General features: G+C 39.5%; 2 protein-coding genes across 12 annotated transcripts in view; both read left to right on the forward strand.

Moving 5' to 3' along the window:
* Nucleotides 1-7,841: 7,841 nt before the first annotated feature.
* olfml1 (olfactomedin-like 1) lies at nt 7,842-11,900 on the forward strand. The gene is made up of 3 exons (XM_027135257.2): nt 7,842-8,227; nt 10,262-10,547; nt 10,945-11,900. The coding sequence occupies exons 1-3, from the start codon at nt 8,102-8,104 to the stop codon at nt 11,733-11,735; spliced, it is 1,203 nt and encodes a 400-aa protein (XP_026991058.1). The 5' UTR covers nt 7,842-8,101; the 3' UTR covers nt 11,736-11,900.
* Nucleotides 11,901-19,699: 7,799 nt separating this feature from the next.
* The window catches only part of ppfibp2b (PPFIA binding protein 2b), a 79,675-nt gene continuing 72,895 nt past the window's right edge, over nt 19,700-26,479 (forward strand). For 10 of the 11 annotated variants that reach the window (XM_047802348.1, XM_047802351.1, XM_047802354.1 and 7 more), the window contains exon 1: nt 19,700-19,810. The gene's annotated coding sequence lies outside the window, so the exon portion shown is untranslated. The remainder of the gene's footprint in view (nt 19,811-26,479) is intronic. The other variant, XM_047802349.1, reaches the window with a different exon arrangement.

Consider the following 26,479-nt stretch of genomic DNA (forward strand, 5'->3'; position numbering starts at 1 on the left):
AGTGAAAAGGTCAAACTTAGGGCCAATCTTACTTCGCGGATTTTCACCTATCACGAGGGGTTCCGGTCCCCATTAACCGCCATAAACGAGGGATCACTTTATTACAATCCAATTTAAGTACATTTTAAAGATAAATAAACTGTAGTTCAGGGCCACATCCTGGTCTTACAGTAGCTGTTTCTCTACAGAGCTGGACAGAAGGTCCATGTCCACAAAAAACAAACTCCAAGGGACACAAAATGCCGTAAGTTTAATGTAAATTTACCATTGATTAGCATTTATTAACATATAAACACACAAGCAAGATCATAACTACTGAAATTCTGATGGGATTTTTTGTTTGTTTTCTACACACCTTTATAAGAAGATTACTAAATGAGGCCTTGAGTCCTGATTGCAGTCCCTGAAAGCTAGCACACTGATATCTTAATGAATTTCAGAAAGCTGTAATAAATTCTGTCAGCTCTTTATGTCTGTATCTAAATTATTCCAATGATTATTTCCAATAATTGTGACTTCAAGTGGTATCAGGTCTGCATTATATTATGCTAACATGTGGCCCGGCGACTGACAGATAAACGAGCCATCAGGAGCACGTTAATACTTCATAAAAGTGAATACATGGAGTAAGTAGACACCTAACAGTAAACCTGTCATTAAAGCACTCAGGCATGCTAAAGCATCATGATTAAAGCCTACACTTAAGGCCATTTCACAGTGTTAGGCTTCCACTTTAACAAAGCATCTTTATCCACGCGTGATATTCTTCCACGTTGTTATATTGTTGTTTGTTTTATGTGCAGTCTAAATCTTTTCACTTGCACTTAAGTGAAGCGAATGACTCTTCAGAGATGCGTTCAGGTCCCACTCATCATTGTCACTTTCTGTAGACGGTCCACATGGATGTGTACGGCTGTGCAACCTGTTGTCCATCCATCCATCCATCCATCCATCCATCTTCTACCACTTATGGGTCGCGGGGGCAGCAGTCTAAGCAAGGACGCCCAGACTTCCCTCTCCCCAGACACTTTTAAGCCGACGTGCATGATTTTATTTTATTTTTTAAGAAAGACCCGACCCGAGACAAACCCGAAAAAAATAGACCCGAGTCCGACCCAACGGCTTTTTTTTTTACCCGACTGGACCTGAATGTTGCATAACTCTACACTAAAGTAACCGCTACAGCGTGGATTCAAAATTGATTGACAGGTCTGTTTCAACGAAAATTAGCTTACCGCCAGCCACACGTCGCCAGCCACATGTTGCAAGTGGTCTTGGCAAACAGAGGACAGGTTGGAAAAGGACTCGAGTCGATGCACACACGTGAGATACAGTAGTTCGGGTCTTCTCGGGTCCGTTCGGTAAAAACACATTAATTTTAAATTACCCGAGACCCGATGCCGCTATTATTATACCCGACCCGTGTCCGAGGTACACGTGAAACTTTTAAACCCAAACCGGGTCTCGGGTCGGACCTCGGGTTTTCGGATCTAAGTTGACCCGTGAAGACCTCTATTTCCAAGGCCAGCTGAGAGACATAGTCCCTCCAGTGTGTCCCAGGTCTTCCCCAGGGCCTCCTCCCGGTTGGACATGCCCAGAACACCTCCACAGGGGAACACCTCCCCAGCAACCTGTTGTATCATACAAAATATGGCGGCTTTTCCGATTAACCCTTTTGACCAATACACTGCCGTTTCATTCAGCCCGCAGATTGGTTAATGATGTTTTTGGTTTTTGATAGTCGTTGTAAATCTTCATGTAACCAGTGATATAATCTAACTGTGTTTGTTCTGAGGTGGGTTTTTGGCTGTACTACTTTCAGGTGGGATTACATAGGATATCATTTCCTAGCAAATGAACTCTGACACATTCTATAAAGACATTATGTTTATGGGTTGCTTGTCTATCTGAGATCCATGTTACTGTTTGTTAGTATGCTTGTTAAAGTGGGTCCACAGTTAAGGCTCTGGGTTATGGATCAGCCCAAGCTTGAGCCCATAATCAAGGCTTTGAATCCACTTGTGTCCACTTATGGGACATTTTTAATCAGTATAAACAAATGAATGATTTCCTGGCTGTAAATCTGATCTAAAATGAGTCAGATCTCTGTTGGCTTTTAGTGCGAGACGTGTGTTTTTCCCTCTGTGCTTGAAGATAAACACCTTCATATTGTAGTTTCTTATGAACAAACACTTGGGGTGACTCAAAGAGCAGGAACGGGTTTAATATCGTCATTTAAACATTTTTGTGGAAAGATATTTTTGTTTTTTTGGAACTTTTCTATGAATATATTGGCCCCTTGTATATAATAAAGTACAAACAGAAAGTAGTCCTTAGTGTCTACTTTCATATGAGCTTCATTTTAACACCACCGTTGAGTGAGACATGACAAAGACGTTCAATGATCAACACAGGCACAACAAAACAGGAGGAAACTCGATTTTTTGCCGCTGGGAAAAATAATTAAATATTTTTTATTTGGAGGAAATGTAGCATGAACCAAGGAGAGAATTTTTTTAGACTATTCTTGTTATATTTTTCCAGTTAAAAGGTTGTTTCTTTTTCTTTCTTTCTTTTTTTACCTAAAATATCTCATCCATTGCACCAATCTTTATTGCACCAATTTCACTATTCTTCACAGATTACATTCCAAAGTGTATTTACCGTATATCACTGTCAGTTGTTGGAGTGGACATGTGGTACCGGCTAAACTAAAAGAAACCGTTTCGTATAAGCATCTTTCAAGTGTAGCGTCATAAAATTATGTATTAAAAAAAACAAAGCAAAGTTTTGTATTAGTTTTTGACAAATGGTGAAATAAAAGCTAGTCGATTCAGGCTACATTATACAGAGCAGGTCGTGAGGTGCGGCACGGATTCTCACAAGGTGTTAACGATGTTTACTGGCACCTGAGGGAGGAAATTTCTGCATTCATAAAGCAATAAGGGTCAGATGATGTTCATCGTTCTTAATACTACAGTCTCTGATGTGTGCTACTGATGTGTAAAGACATCTGTCATCAATGTTAAACCTTTCATTACCCATAAGACACAGTCATGATGCTACAATGACAACAAAGTCGTGCGAGTGAAAGTATAATTTGTGAAAAGTGAATTAAAGGTTTAATGAATGAACAAATTTGTTCTTTAAGTTGTTGTGATTCAAAGATCAGGTTATAGAGTAGTCAATTCCAGCTGAAATGTAAGGACAGAGATTGTTTGCCAAAGAAATGGCGTAGAGGTTTGTTAAAAAAATAGAAATGTTGTTTTTATACAGTAGTAAAGGTTTCTGGCTGCTTGATATTTTTCAGTCAGGACAGAAAACTCCAAACTGGATCATAATCAGGTCACACGTCGAATGATTTATGCTAAAATATATGGATATACGAGTTGAATTTAAAAAGAAATGAAAAATATACTCACTCTCACTCACTCATTTTCTACCGCTTTATCCGAACTTCTCGGGTCACGGGGAGCCTGTGCCTATCTCAGGCGTCATCGGGCATCAAGGCAGGATACACCCTGGACGGAGCGCCAACCCATCACAGGGCACACACACACTCTCATTCACTCACACACTACGGACAATTTTCCAGAGATGCCAATCAACCTACCATGCATGTCTTTGGACCGGGGGAGGAAACCGGAGTACCCGGAGGAAACCCCCGAGGCACGGGGAGAACATGCAAACTCCACACACACAAGGCAGAGGCGGGAATCGAACCCCGACCGTGGAGGTGTGAGGCGAACGTGCTAACGTGCACCCCTGAAAAATATACTATATATACAATATACAAGTGAACAATTTGGTACAACAAGCAGCACAAGACCTACAGAAATCTTTTCAGTCTTTACTGCGATCATGTATGGTTTAACATTTATAACAAATCCTGGATGTCTATTAGGATCGGTACAAATCATGAATATTCAAAATGATGAAAGTGGAGCGCTCGCCTTCCCACCGGCCCTGAGGTACAATACAGGAAGTGTGATTAAGAATCTCTGGCAAATTCACTGTGAGCTCAGAGGAAGGGATTTTTAATCTTTGTCTTCTAGCTCTAAGTAACTAAGTTTCTGACTGGGTATAAATTGTAGGCTTTCAACACAGGAAATTAGCCGTAGTATAAGTGGCTTTAATATAAGTCTTTGTGGCATGATGTTAGAGGAAAACAGTGACCACATTTTGGATTTTTCCCTCTAACCATGTTCTTTCCTAAGCGGCTAAACGGAAGTAAGTAATCGTTAAGCAAACGTCAGCGAAAACAACCTTTTTTTTATCCATCCTGAACAATTAAGTCACAAGTTAGGGGTGTCAAAGCCGTGCTAGAAAAAAAAAACACAGGCGGTGAAATATTTTACTAGGGCGTCGCTTTAAGAAGATTTCTAACATGATAACTTTTATTGCTAATATTCCAATACTGCAAATAACAGCGTGTGTAATTTTAAGACGTTCCTTCATATGCAGTGTGTCATCCTGATTTTAACTCGCCTGCATATAGTATAATATAATATAATATAATATAATATAACAATATAAAATAATATAATAGTATATCCTGCATTAATTTACACAGCTGAAGTGGCTCAAATTCTATTGCATTTCTGATATAAGGTTATTTCATCTGCTTTACTGATGATAATACATCTAATCAAGATAGCAAGCAAGTCAACTGATCCTTGTTATAGTAGTTCACATAATATGAGATATATTGTATATTGTCAGGACTCAGCCCGAACTGTTGGCCACGTGCCTTTGTTTACCTTCCTCGTCACGTGTCTGCCCTGCCTTCGTCTGCCCCTCCCTGTCTCCACACCTGATCCTTATTGTGTCATCATTGTCTTTTTATATTTAAGTGAGCCGTGTTGCCGATGGCATTAGTTACGTTTACCCTTCGTTATGTCTAGTCTTTGTTAAGTGTCGTCATTTGTATTGTTTTAGTTATCGTCTTTTATGTCTTTGTTTTCATTATTTATTAAACCCCTTTTATTTGAAGCTATCCTGCATACGGGTCTGTCTCCTCCCATCCTCGGTTGTGACATATATATATATATATATATATATATATATATATATATATATATATATATATTTTAGAGAGAGAGAGAGAGAGAGAGAGAGAGAGAGAGAGAGAGAGAGAGAGAGAGAGAGAGATTTTTTATTTATTTATTTATTTATTTTATATTAGCACAGAAAGAGCTCCTGTCAATGTGTTAAATATAAGATTTATTTTTAATGAACGCTCTCTTGCTGGAGAATGACTTGTCTAGGTCATTTGAGTGACATCTGCCTCTTAACTTATTTGTTATTCTGTATGTACTGTAGGAATGAGATTGATTTGATATCTCCTCATATGTCAGGACACCGCTTATGCCGTACCTCTAAACTGATGTTTGTGGTAATTGTGTGACAGCAGGGTGGAATTAAGCCCTGGATTCCTACACTATTAGAGCTGAGCTGTCACTTCCTGCCAGTAGTGTACTGTGTGTGGAGTGAGCTGGAATAAACTCCCCATCCACTGACACAGCCTTGGGTGGAAAGTGCTTTGTTTCTGTGCAGCATTCTGAGCATTGTCTAAACAATCAGTGCTTAAGAAATGTGTGAAAAAATAACTTTTATTAATCCTTAAAATGGAGATTTGAAATGGAGATTTGGGGGAATTATATATCTGTGTGTGTGTGTGTGAGTGTGGGTGTGTGTGTTTGTGTGCAAGGATATGTGTGTGTGCGTGCGTGCGTGTGCGTGCGTGTGCGTGTGTTTGTGTGCAAGGGTATGTTTGTGTGTGTGTGTGTGTGTGTGTGTGTGTGTGTGTGTGTGTGCAGACATCCCAACCTGCAAAAAGTATTTTCAGTGAGGTATTCCGGTGTGTGTGTGTGTGTGTGTGTGTGTGTGTGTGTGTGTGTGTGTGTGTGTGTGTGTGTGTGTGTGTGTGTTAGAGTATAGTTGTATGTGTGCAATGGTATGGTAGTGTGTGCATGTGAATATGATTGTGCAGGTAAGAGGATATAGTAGTGTGTGTGTGTGTGTGGGTGTGGGTGTGGGTGTGTGGTACAGTATAGTTTTATGTGTGCAAGGGTATTACAAAATGTATATGAGAAGGTATGTGTTATGATCTAATTGGCCTCTCACAGTATTCCTGCCTCATCCCAGGTTTATCCCGTCTTCCCTCAGGTTAGATTTCACACCTACTGTGAGTTTAAGTAAAGAAAAAACACAATTGCACAATGACATGAATGATCAGTTGATTAGCATAATGCAAATTTTCATATTTACATTTATACCATTTGGCAGCTGATTCAAATCAGCACTTATTATACATGTGCTGTAAAAATACAACCGAATCGTGTGTGTGTGTGTGTGTGTGTGTGTGTGTGTGTGTGTGTGTGTGTGTGTGTGTGTGTGTGTGTGTCTCAAATCAAGGGCCACAGCCCAAAAGTCAGATGTGGCCGAGTCTCAGGCAGCATCTGTGTCTGTGCTTGTGCTTGTTGGCAGACAAAACTCCTTCTTCCCCTCCTTTAACTTCCTTCCATCCTGTCTTAAAGGAGTCGATCAGTAAAATCCACTTTCTACAATTTTCCACTAATTTATATCAAATTACATCCTGGCATGTTCATTTTATTTGTTAGTTTTTCACTTAATCAGCTCAAATCCCATAAATCTGAGATTTTTCATTCAGCTTGGAACAGCGTGCACTCTCTATAGCAAAGCTAGAAAAGTTACAACTCGGGTTTTATGTAAATTCTGATGACAGCTGTAGAATTCCTTTGTGCTATTCTATCATGGTTTAATAAAAAGATCACATTGCTTAATGGTTCAGAACCTTAACTTTTGAGAGATTTGGGGGAAATTTTGTATAAAGCTGCTGCCTCACCGCTCTATAGTCCCCGGGTTTGAGCTCCAGTTATTGTCGGTTTGGATATCTGTGGTTTCTCATAGTGAGGCTTCCAGTTTCCTCCCAATTCCAAATATGGAGCAGGTGGATGCTGGATTGCCTCCACCCTCTTTATATGTAAATAAAGTGTGTGTGTGTGTGTGTGTGTGTGCGTGTGTGTGTGCGTGTGCGTGTGCGTGTGCGTGTGCGTGTGTGTGTGTGTGTGTGTGTGTGTGTGTGTGTGTGTGTGTGTGTGTGTGTGTGTGTGTGTGTTTGTCGTAAACTTTCATCCAGCCATTTCATCCAGGTGCCTCATTCCCAGTTTTCCCAGTTTAGATTTAACATTTACATTTACATTTACAGCATTTGGCAGACGCCCTTATCCAGAGCGACGTACATAAGAGCTTAAATCTCTAACATTGAATACATTAATGCTGGCTCACTAGGTTACATACTTAATATACCATGAGTTTAAAACATTTGTTCACAATGAAAAAGTGTCAGAGGTTTTTTTTTGTTTGTTTTGTTTTTTATTAATGCAAAAGATAAGGAAAGAAGTGCTAGTTGAAGTGTTTCCTTAATAATTAGGTCTTCAACCGCCACTTGAAAATAGCCAGTGACTGTCCGGACCTGTCCAGACCTCTAGGGGAAGTTCATTCCACCACCTTGGTGCCAGAACAGAGAAGAGTCTTGTAGTATACTTTCCTCTTACCCTGAGAGATGGTGGGACCAGTCGAGCAGTGCCGGTAGATCAGATTCCACTTGCACCGTGACCCCGACCAGTATACTGTATACTTCCACTGTCTCCTATCTGCAGCAACAAAATAAATAACTGAAAAAAAGCAAAACTCTGGATACTAATCACTTATTAATATCAGTGAGATTAAGGGTAAGAATGAAATGAGGGTGAATGTGAGAATTAATTTCCTTTTTATGAAACACTTAAGACTTTTAGAAGTGAGCAGACGTGTGATCCTGATGGTATTTTTTGATCCACTTCTGTTTGGGGACGTGTCAGGACATCTGGAGATTATTACGCCTCTGAATACACTAACAGCCTGCAAGGACATGCCTTTCCCGAAGACTGTTCAGACTGAGTCCCAGAATCGCTTCGGATAACAACCAACGATACACGTTTTATACAGACGCCATTTTCACCAGAACCGAGAACTTTTTTTTTCCCTTACAGATTTTTAACTTTTAGAAAACAGCGACTTAACACACTACTGGCAGATGTGCAGGATGTTGCTCAATCTCTTAGCAGTGCTGTTCTTGTCCTTGGGTGATTTAAGAGCACAAAGATCGACTCAGGACGTGTTTATGTTGGAATACTTTCAGAGGAGAATCTTGGAAATGGAGGTAAGAGTTTTTCACTGACGCAGCACACGGTTTTATAGAAAGTATTACGCAAAGAACTGAAGCTTTTTGTCAAAAGAAACCAAAACTAGCTATTATTTAGTAAAGAAAAAAAAATCACTGTTGAACATGAACATTTGTGGCTAATTGTTTTAGAACAAGTTTTAAAAGTTTTAGATTTTTTTTTTTTTTTTGCTATCCTATAGATTTTTGCTATCCTATATAATTCTTAATCATGTATGTATTGATGTTTTATCTTAATGTGCATGCACCTATGTGCTACCTAAAATATGCACATGCTAATTTTATTTATAATTTATGACGCATTAATGCTGAAGTCTGTTAATGTGAACTAATGCAGTAATTAACGTTCGTTAATGGAACCTTAATATTAAATATATTTAATTTAATAAATAATTATACACTGAACAGGAACAAAGGGGGCACGGTGGATTAGTGGTTAGCACATTCGCCTCACACCTCCAGGGTTGGGGGTTCGATTCCCACCTCCGCCTCGTGCGTGTGGAGTTTGCATGTTCTCCCCGTGCCTCGTGGGTTTCCTCCGGGTCCAAAGACATGCATGGTAGGTTGATTGGCATCTCTGGAAAATTGTCCGTAGTGTGAGTGTGTGAGTGAATGAGAGTGTGTGTGCCCTGTGATGGGTTGGCACTCCGTCCAGGGTGTATCCTGCCTCGATGCCCGATGACGCCTAAGATAGGCACAGGCTCCCCGTGACCCGAGGTAGTTCAGATAAGCAGTAGAGAATGAGTGAGAATGAGTGAGAGTGAGTGAGAGTGAACAGGAACGAAGACAAAGACTAAACAGGACAAAGGACGATGGTACACTGACGCTCATGCCGCCCTGCCATTGGCAACGCGGCACAGTTAAATAGACAAGACAATGAACACATGAGGAACAGGTGTGCAGAGGCGGAGAGGAGGTCCGGCACATGGTCAAAAGTCCGGGCTGAGTCCTGACAATATGACTCGTTTATATTATATTTTATGAAGAAGCTTGTCAGGTACAGGAGCTAAAAAAACTCCACTAAGATTTCCACTAAATTTAATAGAAAATATATTTAGTCTTAGCATGAGTCATAAGCAAACACACGAAAATGAGAAAATATAAGTCCTCAAGTCATACAATTAGAAAACTGGCAAACTTCTCAAGCCATGGATGAGAAACTTTCAATAAAAATAATAATAATAATACAGGATCATTGCAATAAAGCATTAATAAAGAACATGTAATGAGGAGGAACAGATCGTCTCAAAATGTACTAGAATAGCAAGAAGGAGGTTGGGAAGGAAGATTCTGGTTTGGTTCTACATCAGTTGTCTGATCTAGATTTTCTTTTTGCATAAATTCTTTTATAAAATGATTTCCAGCTTTATAATTAAATATATTATCTTTATAAAGTACATGGTTGAAGAACAGGGGGGGGGATCAGTGATTTTCTGGGGTTTTTTTCTTTTCTGGTGAATAAAATCAAACCTCAAGTTTGTAGCTAGCAAAAGAATCTTGTGGAAAAAAGATTTTCTGGTGATTTTCTGGTGAATCAAACATCCATTTGATTCAAACGTAGTCAAGTTTGTAGCTAGCAAAATTTTTAGCATTAAAAATACAAAATTATTTTTTTTAAATATAAAATGCATAGTCTGTGTTCACCAACTAAATATAAAATTAAAAAACACTAAATGATCCTTTGCATCACTTCTAACTCTATGGTAGTGTTTCCTGCAATGTGAGGTAAGTTGTAAAGAGTTGCACCAAAAACAAAAATGATTCTCGTTGTCCAAGATGGCCGCCCTATTAAGATCACAGCGTTTTACTTCACAGCAAAGTTTTGCTTATGTTTATACATAAATTAGTCCCAATGGCTCCAAAACCTAAACAATTAGGACTGCCATTACAAAAGAAATTCTAAATTCAGCTTATACAGTAGTTTAAAAGGAAGCAAAGTCTATATATGTCTTACATAGTTAACTACAGTATTTTACCCTTCAGATTTTATGTTTACATTTAATCTTCACATAGGAACGACTAATAAGATGTGATCAAGACATCCAGAAAGTCAACCAGCGGATGTACGACATGTCCGCAGAGATGCGAGGTCAGGCTGTCACCGTGAACGCACTAAAGTCAGAGATTCATGGCTATGTGGAAAGTCTGGCCACACGGGTGGACCGAGTTGAAAGAGATGTTGAGTACCTGCACAATAAACTTCCTGACACATCTAGCGTCGAGATCTCAGACTCTCTGCTGGATCAACAAGTTCAAGAAACCCAAAGCAAGAGGAAAGCAGTTATCATAGCGGGAAAAGGTAAACGACGTTAGACTAATATCCTTCTCTGAGTTGATGCCCTTAGAACTAATGTAGTTCACTGATCCTTCAGAATACCTTAAATCAAGAGTACTGTATGTCTGAGAGATGAGTTAGGAGGTTTAACAGTTGTAATGTTCTAGTTAACGTTACTAATGTGAGAATATAGGTGACTAGAAATGTATTGTAACATGATATTAACGTTAAATTTGTTTAGAACACGGCGTTTTTGAATTCTTAATTCCGACAGGTTAGAAGGATGCTCCACGATAACTACTGATAATGGAAAATGTCTCCAGTATTAAAAAGTTTTTAATTTAAGATTATGTAATAGAACAAAATAAATGGCATTGTTCAATGGTTTCATTATTATTCTCCTGTTTTTGCCTTCGTTCAGAGTGTAGCACCAGATTGTCTGGCATCAAATCACAGAAAATCCTCAAGAAGGCAGGAGATGCAGTAGGCTCATGGCTAAAAGACCCAACCATAGGCTCCTCTAAGATCTATTTCTTTAGCGGCTCCAGAAATAACACGCTGCTTCAATTTGGTTCACTGAAGAGTTTCACCGAATCCAATACAACCAGCAAACCCAAAGTCATCCAGCTCCCTCGGCCATGGCAGGGAACAGGCCACGCCATCTACGATGGCTTTGTCTACTATCACAATGCTGACACGCAAAACGAAGTGCTGAAGGTTAGCCTTGTCAACCGCACCGTGGCTGACCGCATGCTTCTTCCTACCGCTGGCCGCATACCCACCTATGGACTCACCTCTCACACTTTCCTTGACTTCGCTGTTGATGAGATGGGATTATGGGTCATCCACGCGGATCCGGACATTGGCGGGAATCTTGTGATCACCAAGCTGGACTCCAAAAGTCTGTCAATGGAGCACACATGGGATACGACCTGCAAGAGCCACAATGCTGAAGGTGCCTTCATAGTCTGCGGCACCCTGTATGTTGTCTACAACTCGCACTCTGGAGGACGATCCAGCATCCAGTGCCTGTTCGATATCCATGACACCATCTGGATTGAGGATTTGCCTGTGATGTACTTCCCAAAAGGCTACTCCAGCCACTCCAGCATGCACTATCAACCACAAGACAAGCAGATCTATGCTTGGGATGATGGCTACCAAACCATCTACCATTTGGAAGAAGTGAACAAGTTACATAAATTACATTAAAACAACACTGTTAGTCTCTATTTAGTCAGCTGGTCTCAGTTATCACATTCTCTGTACTACTCCTGGGTTCTACCATTACCGTGTATTCTTAGTATGTACCTTTTACCTGAGAAAGTGAATGTTTAATGAACATTAAAATCTGTTTAAAGCAAAGAATATAACATGAATGGCTGCAGTTATTTAAATAAGTTTTAAAGATCCACTACATTACCTTCCTTTCACCTTCCTCTAAAATATACGTAATATACTGTACGTAATAATAGTCCAATAGACACATCCTTGAAGGTAAAATCCTAATGGCATCCAATGGTACAATTTAGTGCCTTGTTTTTGGAGACTACACAGACTCACAGAAGATCTAAACTTTTCTTTCTCCCACCATCTTGTTTCTAACACCAATCCACCCGTCGAAGGCACCTGCCTGAGAGCAAAAAATGTAGAGCTTCTGGCTCCCCATCCATAGACTAGATAAGTAATAAGTCTGCTCTTGTAGCACATAGCCACACATAACTCAAACATGGGTTCTTGGGACCAACAAACTGTATGATGTACCATTCCTGCAAGTCTGAAAGGCAGTATCAGATGTGCCAATGTTCTGTGAGCAGAGGTAAATTACAATACCAATTGGTCGAATTAATGCAACCTGCTGTGATCCTGTTTGAGTGGACTGAAGACATATAGAATAGAAATCCTGGGATCTACCACTGTAATAGAGCTACCTACATTTAACAGCTCTTTGTTTGTCATTCTCTGGGATCCCTGACAGATTCGAAGTAGCATATCCCAGAGATCACAGCGTTTTACTTCACAGCAAAGTTTTGCTTATGTTTATACAAAAATTAGTCCCAATGGCTCCAAAACCTAAACAATTAGGCCCGCCATTACAAAATAAATTCTAAATTCAGCTTATAGTTTAAAAGGAAGCAAACTCTATATATGTCTTACATAGTCAACTACAGTATTTTACCCTTCAGATTTTATGTTTACTAATCAGCGACTAATCAGAAAGTCAACCAGCGGATGTACATGTCCGCAGAGATGCGAGGTCAGGCTGTCACCGTGAACGCAATAAAGTCAGAGATTCATTGCTATGTGGAAAGAGCATGGGTTTAGCATCCTACCCTGAAGCATGGCCAATTATTTGGGGCACTCACTAAATTCCAGGGGTTTCGTTACCATGACGTAAAATGGGCGTGTTTCTGGAGGTCTTGGAAAAACGCCCTCTTTCAGAAAAAAAAGGAGCATACCTATGATAGATAATAAAGGACAAAACAGTCATACAGGTAGATTTTATATTTTATATCAATTATGCTTTATTATCTTACAGTTAAGCTATTTTCTAAAATAAATAAACAACCAAAAACTACAGTTAGGGTTAGGGTTAGGGTTAGATTATCAAATAGGCCACGCCTGCAAGATGATGCAATATCTGTTAAGATGTTCTGAAATCCCTGGAAATAAGTGCATCCCAATCATTTGGCCACCTCAAGTCATCAATTCAAAATTATGATGAATGGAAGACTTGGTAAATCTCGCTTCAACATCTCTGAGTCAATTTCTAGCTAGCTAACATAGAATCTAATTTTTCCCTTGCTCCACAAACCACGTCAAACAGGTGACCAAACAATGCTAAAACTCTTTTAAAGATTAATTGGAGGAATAACATTGGAGTTTTTTTTTATATTCATAATGGTAACATATTTAATACAGTGTAGCTTAAGGTTATTTCAGGCTAGGCTAGAAAAACACATCTTGCTCCACATTGGGATTAACGTGGCCATGCTACGGTATAAATCTTGATTACATCGCTGAACTAGGTCTCATTCTTTTTTGAGCTAAGACCCCATTCTTGTGCATTGAATACTTAAACAACATTCAGAGAACGTCTTTTTCTGAGATCACACTGTTATGACCTCTAGTCTTTTGTTTTATTTCTGTGCTGCCCTCTGGTGTTTCTTGTACCTGTCGTGTGTTTCAGGAAGGCGGTTCCAGTGTTAATAGGAGAAAGGCTCTGATTGGTTATCATCTCCACCTGCTCCAGCCAAAAGGACTGCCTGGATCTCTGATTGAGCTGCTTTGTTGTGCTTTTTGCTCTTTGCCTTTCGTCAAATTGTGGTTGCTTTGTTTGCATTGCATAGTGTATTTGTCTGTTATATTCTCTGAATGTTTACCCATTTCAGTCATTTTTGAGTGTCTCGTCTTTGAGAGAAAGTTTGTGTTCCTAGTGTGTTGAGCCTGTGCGTTTTGTTTTGTCTTGGTTTATGTTCATTATTTCAACTGATTGATTTGTTTGTGCTTGACCCATGCCTGACCCATGTCTGCTTTTTTTTTTTTTTACTTGTTAGCCAGCCGATTTAATTATACACCTTTTGCCTAAAACATGGTGATAAGGTATGTAGGGGGAGCGACGCCAGTTATTTTGGAATTGGAAACCTTTTATTATATTGTTTTTGTGAGAGGGAGTTGGGTAAGAAGTAATGTATTTTATTTTCTTTCATTTTTCGGTTTAGTAAGAGAGAGGTGTTTTGTGTAAGATTGTTCTGTTTATTATTTTGGCCTTGTCCTCTCCTGAAGCCTAAAATTCCTTGTCAACTCTTGAATAAAAGATTGTGAATTATAACGTCTCTGTATAAAGACATTCTGTTGCGACTGACCCCTAGACGGTCATAACAACACAGACAGATTTGAAGTAAAGGGTGAAACAGTATTGTGCAACATTCACAGGATGATAACTGTCATGCCTAATTTACATTACCAGTTTTTTCTCTGTATTGCTTTGAGCCTGTTTCTTGTTTTTTGTCTCTCATTTGGCAGAAACTTTTATCCAAGCTGGTTTGCATGAAACAGAATACAGTCCAAACATTTGAGCTGAGCAGACGAGGCTTAAAAGCTGTGCTCAATGCCCAGACACTGAATCTGTGACAGGCTTGGGAATTAAATTCATAAATCTTTCCAACACTAGCACAGAACTTTAACCGCTGAGCAACCACAGCCCCATATTCGCCAATCAGCACCATATTTAAGACTCCTCACACAAGCATGTGTGCGATTATACCAAATATCAGCACGGCTGTCATTTGGCTGTAGGCAAGAGGTCGCAGGAGCTCGTAACGGTGCCAAAATTCACTATAACAACACGATTGTGAGCAGCATTGCTTTCATACATCAGATTTATAAATAAGGAATTAATATCGAATAAGTGACATTACAAATACAAACCTCCTAACATTCCTACAATAGACACTAGAGGGCATAGTGTAAGTGTCTAGCGTGTAGTACGTCACTCATGACACAGATCTAATGTGTACTGATGGAATTAATGTGTGATGAAGATTGACAAGTGAAGATTGGGTCAGGAAAAAGTTGGATGGACGAGTCAAGTCAAGTCAAGAAGCTTTAATTGTCATTTCAACCATATATAACTGTTGCAGTACACAGTGAAAGGAGACAAAGTTTCTTCAGGATCAGGGTGCTACATAGAACAAAGACAGAGCTAAGGACTTAGTAAGTTAGTCCTAGATACATTAAGTGCATTTGTGCAACCTGGTGCAAACAATGCAGGACAAGACAAAAACAGGACAAAAGACAATACACAAAAAGCAGCACAGACCAGTGTGAATACTGTATGTTCAAACAATATTACATGTGTGGAAATACCGGAATGAACATGTTAGTATTATAGCAGCAGTTACATGAGGTATTGTAAAGTATTGTGCAAAACAGCATGTAAACATTTTGATATGATGGTGCTGTAGACATGGATGTTGTAAAATTGGAAGAGTGTGTATTTGGTGTGGGTCATTGCAGTCCATATAGTTGATTGTGAATTTGTGTGTGTGTGTGTGTGTGTGTGTGTGTGTGTGTGTGTGTGTGTGTGTGTGTGTGTATGTGTGTGTGTGTGCGCGTGTGTGTTTGTTGTGTTGTGCTCGGCACAGTTAATTTCAGTTAGTAAGGAGTCTGATGGCTTGTGGAAAGAAACAGTGGACTAAATAAATTGCTGACGGCAATGTTAATGCAAAGAAAAGATTTTAGGATGTGATATAAGTGGACTATATACTGTATGTATTTTGGATATAAGTGGACTATATATAGGGATTTTGATATAAGTGGGCTATATATGTATTTGAACCTATTTACATGCATAGATGCTTTTCTGAACTGCAGGTAGACTGGAGATTTTATTCAGCAATTCATCATTCAGAGCCTGCACTGCCCTCTCCTGGCGAGTCATATACATCACAAAGGAGAAAATGTCCATACATTAAAGGAGTGGTCCCCAACCTTTTTTTCGCCACCGACCGGTCAGTGTTTGATCATTTTACCGCAGCCCGCTGGGGGTGGGGGGTGGCGGCTATACAATTAAATTAAAATTAATAATTTTAATTTAATTGCACTAAAATATGCCTAGTTTAACTCACTACAAAATCAATGAGAACCCTGAGCTTGTTTCTTTGCAACAAGACGGTTCCATCTGGGATAATAGGAGACAATGACACCCGAATTGTGTTGCTTATGTCCATTGTTTTGTTTCGGTTGCCGTCACTGCAGAAAACCCCGCTTCACACAGATAGCATGTCGGAAATGGCGATAGGGATTTAAGTGCTGTGGTGACAATCTCAGGGTATTCCGCCATGACTTTAATCCAGAACACCGGCAGAGTTTCTAACTTTCTAACGACGTCTGTTTCGTGCTCATTTTTGCTAATTTGTGGGTTAAATTTGAGCAAACACAATATACACGTACACCAACCATGTTAAACATGACAAAGTACCCGTGAGCAGAGAGAAGAGCGATACACACCTTCTCTCTCCACCAAAGCTACAACACCACTGCCGCTTGCAGCCGCTCAGCTCCAGACGTCACCTAAACCCGGCCCGATATCATGATATTTTGCGCATGCATGGATTGGTGCGGCTTTAGGTGACGTCTCTCAGATCCCGGTTAACCTCTCGTCCATGGAAAGTCACACAAACCCGAGACAAAAAACACCACAGTAAATAAAATGGAAATAATTTAATGTTCCTTGGGCGGCCCGGTACCATTTGGTCCACGGACCGGTACCGGTCCACGGCCCGGGGGTTGGGGACCACTGCATTAAAGTAACTTAAGTCAGGAGAATCATTTGAATCATTTCCCGTTTTAATAAAACCGTATCAATGTATTCAAAAAAGCATGTCTGTAAGTAGCTTTGGATAATAAAAGCGTCTACAAAATAGTGTAAATTTTAATTCAAATCTCATATAGAAAGGTGTCAGGACCTGGACTTTTGGCCATGTGCCTTTTGTTTACGTTCCTCGTCACGTGTCTGCCCCGCCTTCGTCTGCTCCTCCCTGTCTCCACACCTGTTCCTAATCATATCTCATTGTCTTTTGTATTTAAGTGAGCCGCGAATCCTTAGTTACGTTTAGTCCTTGTTAAGTGTCGCCATTTGTATTGTTTTAGTTATCGTCTTTTACTGTTTGTCCATTATTTATTAAACCCCTTTCATTTGAAGCTATCCTGCATACGGGTCTGTCTCCTTCCATCCTGGTTGTGACAAAAGGTTTCTGATAGTGTTATGACACTGAGGTACTTGATTCTATTATATGTGTAGAAATAAACAGCATTTTGAAATTTCATTGCCTGTCTCAGCTTGAATAAATTAAGTATAATGATGGATCAAATGGATGATGATGTAATGGCTGGTCTCCCAGTTTAGAATATGTGATGCCGTTCCATCCTTGAGTCACCTCAGACTTGCTGATTGGGAATAAATACAAACAAATTGAAATATATCTAATATTAATCTTGAATTTTTGTATTATAGTAATCTTTATTTGATTCTGTATATTAACCTTTTGTTTTGAGACTATGCCAAATGTTAAAAGTGCTATACAAATAAATTCTAATTGAATTTTGAATCATACAGGGTTCTCCTGTGTGCACAGAAAGGTAATAAAGTGTCTCAGTTGGTGCTTTTCCAGTGTAGTGCCAAGGTTCATGTTTCTCTTGTGTGAGGCACCATCATAAAGTACCCTAATAGCTGCCCTTCCACTGAAGAATATATGGTGCAGAGCCATACAGGGTTCTCCTTTATGTGTGGAAAGATGAAGTGCTCTAATGGCTGGATTTAAGATAAGAATGTGTGGTGTAATGCCGTATAGGGTTCTCCTTTATGTGTGGAAAGATGAAGTGCCCTAATGGCTGGATTTAAGGGAAGAATATATGGTGAAGTGCCATACAGGGTTCTCCTTTATGTGTGGAAAGATGAAGTGCCCTAATGGCTGGATTTAAGGGAAGAATATATGGTGAAGTGCCATACAGGGTTCTCCTTTATGTGTTGAAAGATGATGAAGTGCCCTAATGGCTGGATTTAAGGGAAGAATATATGGTGAAGTGCTATACAGGGTTTTATTAATTCCTCCACAATTACGCTTTAAGCCTGAATGTCTGAACACTGTGATACTTCAACTGTTAACAAGCACTGTGCCCAAAAAAACAGGCTAGACAGAATAAACCAGTCTTGGACACAGTGTCTGTGAAACGCCCCTTTAAGCACAACAGGTGCCAATGGAAAGCCAAAAGGTCCATAATTATTATGAATTTTACATGTTCTCGCATGTCTATGTGGGTTTCCTTCAGGATCTCTGGTTTCCTCCTTCCTAGAAATGAGTGTGTACTGTACATTAACCTGTGATAAACAAGCATCCCATTCATAGTGTGTTCCCATCTCAAGTGAAGTTTTCAGTGTTTAGCTGTATATTTGTAGGGGTTTTTGTTTTTGTTTTTTTACTTTGAGATTGGAAAATATAACGCGAAACCCTTGACTCAATTAAATATTGATCAAATAAAGTAAATATAAATAAATAATCGAATAAATTAAATAAATTTAATTATTAAGAAATGTTTCATTTCTATGTATTAATTCACACTTATGTTTGGTCATGTGGTAACCTAGTGGTTAAGTTGTTTTGCTACCAATCGGAAGGTTGTGAGTTCGATCCCAAGTCCACCAAGCTGCCACTGTTGGGTCCCTTAGCAAGGCCCTTAAAGGTGGGGTCTCCGATGTTTGAGAAATGCTTCAGAAAACTGCGTTTGGGCCGCCAAACAAAACAAAAACAAAACTAACATGTAACCAATGATCAGAAAGAGGCGTGTCTTGTCAATATGGGTGGAGAGAGTGTCCAGTGCGCATGTGTGACATTAGCAGAAAGCAGTTTTAACATTGAGATGGCGTAGAAAAACAAAGAAAGAAAGCAAAGAAAGACTTACGATAAGGCAAGAAGCAGGACGTGTTAATATAGGATCAGCTTTCCAGCACTGGAGAGAACTGAATGTCTTCTGCATGAAACCCGCGAGATAAACCTTTCACGTACAGCACACAGTACTTCAAAAACACATTTGTATTACTATAGTGTTACTCATCGAGTTCAATTATTGTTAAAATATACTCTCGGTCAGCTGCCCCAGCAGGTTCCGCCATGATACTTGTCTGGGTTATACTTGGGTTATACTTGTCTGGTGTATGTGTGTGGCGGAGCTATCAAAACAGCGGTGGGACCCATTTGGGTTAGGGGAGTGTTTGGTGATTTCAAATGTCAACATTGGCTTTCAAACCAAAGTCGCGCTGGATAATGGTGTCTGCTAAATGATGTAAATGTGTGAACTCATCAAAAATGATCTATAAGAAAGTATACAAATTAAACCTGCATTATTATAATTTGTCCACCCTTGTGGGTAAAGAAGCAGAGCCCTACAGTGCATATGCAAGACCCTCGCGCTTTTAAAAAAGAAGGATGTAATAACCCTGTGTGCAAGTAGCCCATTTAGAATGGCAAGTTACCGGTCACCCGGTAAATCGAAAAAGGGAGGTGGGGGGTCGGCGGTGATGTAAAGTTCTGATATTGTGAGCCCTATGGCTTTCCACAGCCGCTCTGCGCGTCCCCGGGTTATAAATACGGGGCGGTGCAGAGATGCGATCCAGCGCAACAATAACACAAACTCATACTCTACTGTCTACTATTAGCTGTCGGGGTGTCTTTCTTTCTTTTCTTTTTTTTGTACACAGCTGTCAAAGTGGAGCTTTTTACCATCAGGTAAGAGTTTCATTCAAACTTAAACCTATCTGGGGATTATTTTAAGGTACAGATGTATAAAGGAGTTTATTTGTAGTTATATATATATATGTACACTGTTGTAGGATCTGCATTTCTCTTCTGCATGTGTGAAGTCGTTTCTGGACTTGCAGCAGCCTTCCTGCCTTTTCCATTCAAACCCATGAATAATCCTGCCTTTCTAAAGAGAGGATTAAAATCATTAGAAGCTTTAATACACTGTGATCAAAGAGAGATGGTGTGTAACTGAGGGGAAATGAAGCTGTTTAGACACTAAACACTGTAGATTAACATGACACTGGACGTGGTTAGGGTTAGGGATTCATACAGTTGATGTGCAGTATGTTAAAGATATGTTGGGAATTAAAGCGTCTGTAAGCAATTTTTATAAATGACATTTAACGTAAGCTGACTTTAGATTCTGATCCCGAATACTAAAATAAAACGTACAAGAGAATAAAAAAGTCTGTTTTGACTCTATAAGGCTTTGCAATCTAAAGCTGAACATTTGGCTGTAGCATCGATACCTGTCTTGATCTGATATCAGTTGTGTAGGTGCTTTCAGTGGGCGGGTAGTACGTTTAAAACACAACACAATGATTTGGACTTTGAGAATTTCACATATCCTCTCCACATGCTTCGAGGGTTTCCTATTCCAGTCCAGAGACATGCGTTATAGGCTAATTAACATCTGTAAATTATCTGCGGAGTGTGATGGGTTGGCTCCCCATCCAGGGTGTCCCCTATTTTGTGCACCGAGACCCCTGGGATAGATTCCATGCTCCCTGTAAGGTACAGAAAACAAATAAATCCTACACACATGCTTTCTTGATGATTTGTAGGCATAATCTTAAAAAATATCCTTGGGGGCAAAAAAGCTTTAAGGTTTATACTGATCATGTTGAATCATGGGACTATTGAACGGATGTGTGTTTAGACGAAGGGGCTTTGGAGAAGCGTAGGACTGAGCTGAGGATGAAGAGTCCTTTGGTGCAGATTAACAAAATTGCTTATAGTGGCTTTAAAAAAAACTCAAACTCGTGTTATAATCAAACAGGGGATTTTATAATGTAAGACATGGCGTGTGTTAAGATTTTGAAAAGTCAGTGAGGTGCAAGAAATTTTAGAGGTTATATGTGTCAGCAGTTTTTTTTATATAGTTAGGTTTAATACAGTACAAAAGTAATAGATGAAGTGTTTCATATCATGTTGTTAGCTCAAGTCCTTTGATGATGCACACAAACCTGATGTTTGAAGGACTTTTCATCGGTATAACAAAACATATGATCTGTGAAACAGATTTGTTTACATTTTGTGGGCCTGCTGTTGCACGTCAGTCTCGCCCGTGTTCACAATCTATAATGTTTTACAAGTGCGTAAAACATTTCAGAGTGAAGTTTACACTCAGTTCTGTGATTTCAAATGTTATGTTAATGATGTAAACATTTGGATCTCATATCCACGTTTACTCTAGATATCTTACTTACTTTTGTGTTACAGGAAGTAAGATACAGTTAGTGTTAGATATTTTGTGTTATTGTGTTACAGGAAGTAAGATATTTTAAGTGTGTTAGATATTTTGTGTTATTGTGTTACAGGAAGTAAGATATTTTAAGTGTGTTAGATATTTTGTGTTATTGTGTTACAGGAAGTAAGAAACTGTTAGTGTGTTAGATATTTTGTGTTACAGGAAGTAAGATACTGTTAGTGTGTTAAATATTTTGTGTTATTGTGTTACAGCAAGTATATTTTGTGTTACAGGAAATAAGTTACTGTTAGTGTTATATATATTTTGTGTTATTGTGTAACAGGAAGTAAGATACTGGTTAGTGTTTTAGATATTTTGTGTTACAGGAAGTAAGATACTGTTAGTATGTTAGATATTTTGTGTTACAGGAAGTAAGATACTGTTAGTGTGTTATATATTTTGAGTTATTGTGTTACAGGAAGTAAGATATTGTTATTGTGTTAGATGTTTTGTGTTACAGGAAGTAGTGTGTTAGATATTTTGTTATTGGGTTACAGGAAGTAAGATACAGTTAGATTGTTAGAAAATTTGTGTTAGATTTTGTTACAAAGTTACTGTAGGTTTGTGTTAGTTACAGTGAGATACCGGTACGAGTTGTAAGGCTTTTTTGTTACAAGGTGTAAGATACAGTTTGTGTTTTTCACAGTGTAACATTTAGCTTTTCTTCAAAATGTGTCATTTACATTGTTGCAGTTAATGTGTTCATTTGTTTGAGTTTGTTTCCATTACATTTACTTGGTTTAAGTTACATGTTTCAGTCCGGAAATCAGGTTAAATGATTTCTTTATCTGTCGCTATGTCGCACTGGATAAAAGATCACGCGCCCAGCCAAACAGATAAAGGCGTTTTTATTCGCCTCGCTCTGTGCTTTGTGCTGGGGCTGACGGTGCCTCTGGGCTGACATGTCACCCAGAAAGCCAGATGACATGTCACCCAGAGCCAAATTCAAAAACACTCTGTGCCCATTTAACAACTTCTCTTTAAACTGGAGATGAAGGAAGACACTCAGAACCCTAAAACAACGTGTACAAGCATTTTTTTATTTTAGGTATCATCCGATCCCATGCTGTATCAGAGCTCAGAGTGTCTGCCGATACCTGATACTGATCTGATTCTGACTTTCTCATCATAACTCGACTCACTAATCTCTGTGCAACCTTCTGTAATGAATTATATAATGTCTTAGAGGAACAGAGGCTTGAAGACAATTTGTGGTCTGGAAGTGTGCTGTAAAATTGTAAAATCTGATCCCAAGTTCATGTTTTAAGCCAGGATCATCTTCAAGAAAACACTTGTTGCAGCCCTTGATTTTAAAATTCATACTATTAATTAAAATTTGTGGAAAATAATCCGACATCGGATCGATGTTTTAAATCAGCCAAAACAACACAATGCACTGAAAATACGAGGCAAGGGTTTATATCATGACAGTGAATAAAAAAACGTCACAGGACCAGGCAGTGTTCACTGTCACGCGGTTTGGAGCGGGTGTTCAGATATGAAGCTTACAGGACCTACAAGAGAACTGAGTGATGCATGAAACAATTACTGATTCATTCATTTAAACCCAGAACCCTGTGCATACCGCTAGTTGGTGTCTCAACACAATAATAAGAATTTGAAACATACAAACCATATTTCAGTGCCATATTATTGCACACTAGAAGCAACCCTTAAAATAGGCCAATAATATACCTTCACCAGAACAGCCTGGATGATGTGTGAGTACTGTATGTGGTACACAGGAGGATTATTGCTAGCAAGTAGTATATTCACCAGTTTAGCATTGTGCAAACCGTTTCATTTTCTGTTTAAACAAAGACACTCCTTCATAGTCTTCTCGTATTTAAAGATGGCACAGTGAGTTATAGAAACTCGCCGACTTTCCAGACAAACAGAGTAGAAGGAATGATCATTGTTTTAATGTAACACAGGAATATGAGCACAGCCTGTCACTGCCCATCAGGCAAAACCCCTTCAACATGGGTTTATAACATGATGCCTTATAATCAAGGAAACATTTCCCTTTGGCTGTGTGTCCCACTTAGTTGTGTGTGTGTGTGTGTTCATGGCCTGACTGACAAGCTCTTAAACCGTTCTTGTTTGCCCAGAGGCAAAAAAATGGCTCAGTACAGTGTGTTTAAAGAGTGTTCTCAAACTCAGCACAGAGTTTCCAAAGCGCTCTGAGATTTTAGTTAGCTGAACCAGCTGTCCCAGTGTAACTTCTAACAGTAGCACAGCACTCTTTTATTTCATCTAATGAGGTTTAGGTTACTCACTGGGAGCTGGTGTGAAGTCTTGTTTGTACAGGCTACAGCTTCACGTTTTAAAGAATGTCAAGGTCAGCGTGCTATATGTACAGTACACCGATCAGATCAGCCATAACATAAAAAAAAAAACACTGACAGATGAAGTAAATTGCATTGATTATCTCGTTACGGTGACACCTGTCGGGGGGCGCTGTTGAGCAGCCAATGGAGTAAGACGTGTGATTTGAGACTCCTGCAGAGTTTATGGTAATTGTTATTTTATATCGCAATTTGGATTACCTTTTTGATATATTCACCCGTAGGATATTGTGTTAAAGCCTTTTTTTCACCACTTGGGCATAATATCATGGCTGGTAAAACAGCTAAAACCCGTGCCACCACGACCCAACAACTGAGGCCTGCTACACAGGTAGCGACCCCGGACCCTGGGGCTCTGTCTTCACCCCGCAGCTCCACCTCTCCCACGGTGACACCTGTCAAGGGGTGGGATATATTTAGGCAGCAAATGGAGAGAGTTTCTGAAAGCTGATGTGTTTGAAGTAGAGGGTGATACAGGAGTGGGTTTTCAAACCTCTCCCGTCCCACTCCCAAAAACAAAACTCCTGTCCCATCCCAATCCCGCAAAAAAACTGGGGAAAATCCCGTCCCATCCCAATCCCAGAAGAATGACTCCCATTCTCTCCCACTCCCGTGACCCGCGGGAATCCCGAAAAAATGTCAGCCTTTAGAAGTAAAGTAGTCGTAGCAGTGTGAGTTTCAGGTTTGCCTCCATTTTTAATTTTCGCGGCTTCTAGAGAGTGCATGGGGAAGACGATTATTGATGGTTGGCATACATCACTGCCACCAACTCTCACGGGTGTGTGGAGCATGTCATTCATTTAACCAGCCATACCAAAGCAAACAGATTATATTTTTATTTATATCAAAGGTATATTTGTGTATTCTTGGTCCCACCCACTCCCGCTGACAATTTTTTCATGTCCCGTCCCAGTCACATGATTAATAGGGATTTTGTTTCCCATCCCGCGGGTCACGGGAATCCCTAAAAAATGTCAGCCTCTAGTTTGAAGCAGGAAAAATGGGCAGGTTTAAGGAGAAAGGATGTGAGCAAAGCCAGATTTGCATCATCTACACCACTGGTTCAGAGCATCTTCTAAACAGGATGTCTTCTGAAGTGTTCCTGGTATGCAGTAGTTAGGGTTAGGGTTATGGTTTGTACCTACCAGAAATGGTCAAAGGAATGGCAACTGTTCCATTGGACGGTCCACTGATGATGTGGAGTGAAGGCTAGCCCATCTGCTCTGATCCCACATGAGAGCTACTGGAACACAAATTGCTGAGAAAGTTCATGCTGGATCTGATAGAAAGATCTCAGAACACACAATGCATCACATGTTGTGTTAGAGAAACAATTCCGATTTACAGAGACATCACCTCATAACTTACAGGATTTAAAGGATGTGTTTCTAACATCTTGATGCCAGATACCACAGCACACATTCAGAGGTCTCATGGAGTCCATGACTTGAAGGGTCAGAGCTAATGAGACAGGTGGTTTTAATGTTATGGCTAATCGTTGAGTCAGCAGTTTGGATTGAATATGCGCTGTTGATATTTATTCATGTACATGGATTCATTTAAATTATTATTATTATTATTATTATTATTATTATTATTATTATTATTATTATTTTAATTATTGATCAATTTACACCAACATGGCTTGTCGTAGGTTTATATTAAAGTGTTTTAATTCTTTATCGTCTATCTGGACAATGAGTTTTCTATAAGAAGAATGTTGTAAAACATTTTTGGAAGGAGATTCCTGTGTCAGCATTTTTGTAATAGTCAATTAAACCTGTTCGATTAAGTGAGTTTTATACAGCAGAAAAGGCTAAAGATGGAGATGGTAACATGACAAGCTGTTATTTGACTTCTAGAGGAAGCGACAGAACAAATGTCTATAGCTGACTGTTCAGTAGTTAAAGAGGCTGATGACAATTCCTTAGGCATCTCTCTCTCTCTCTCTCTCTCTCTCTCTCTCTCTCTTTCCCTCTCTCTCTCTCTCACACACACTCACACACACACACACACACACACACACACACCAGTATACCTGCTCAGGATTGACATTTTCTGAGGAGTTCATCCTTTGACCCAGCTGCCAGAACACATTGGCCTGGGTGAGATAGGCACGATGGTGGCCCACAGTCGAACCCACTCTGGGTCTCACCCTGCTTTTAACACTAGTCTTAGAAAATACCATTAAATAACACATATATATTACAGCCAATGTTGTGAAAATAAGCAGTGCTAGAGCTTTAAACCCATGCTTGCTTTTGCCTGCATTATTTGTTCCAAAATGATTTGCATTTGTTGGATCATATGAATGAAGTGATTCATCCAAACACAAAGCAAGTCTCTTCTGGAGTGTTGTAGATCATCCAGGATGATCACACACATACAATGAGACATTTGGGGATTGCTTAGAAAGTCTAGAGAGCTCATTGTATTTTGCAGCCTTCTGCAGAGTATCAGCATCATTATCATGTGATAACTTTCCAGAAATAATAGATTCTACCAGACTATCTGTGGTGCAATTCCATGTTGTGTTTTTTGTTTAACTGAAGTCTGTACACTGTATCATTTACTGGTCTTTTTGGAAAATTGCATTGTAGTTAAAGTGTATCAGAACCTACTGGTCACACCTTTGCTTTGACTGACAGACACAGAGGTAACACCTCATTCACCATGACTGATAGGGCCTTTTTACACCTGGTCACTTCGTGTGTTTTCTCTGATTCGATAGCTATCTGATTTGTTAAAACTGTTCCATTTACATTAGGCCACATA

This window comes from Tachysurus fulvidraco, chromosome 17 (assembly GCF_022655615.1).
Source record: "Tachysurus fulvidraco isolate hzauxx_2018 chromosome 17, HZAU_PFXX_2.0, whole genome shotgun sequence".
Taxonomy (NCBI): domain Eukaryota; kingdom Metazoa; phylum Chordata; class Actinopteri; order Siluriformes; family Bagridae; genus Tachysurus; species Tachysurus fulvidraco.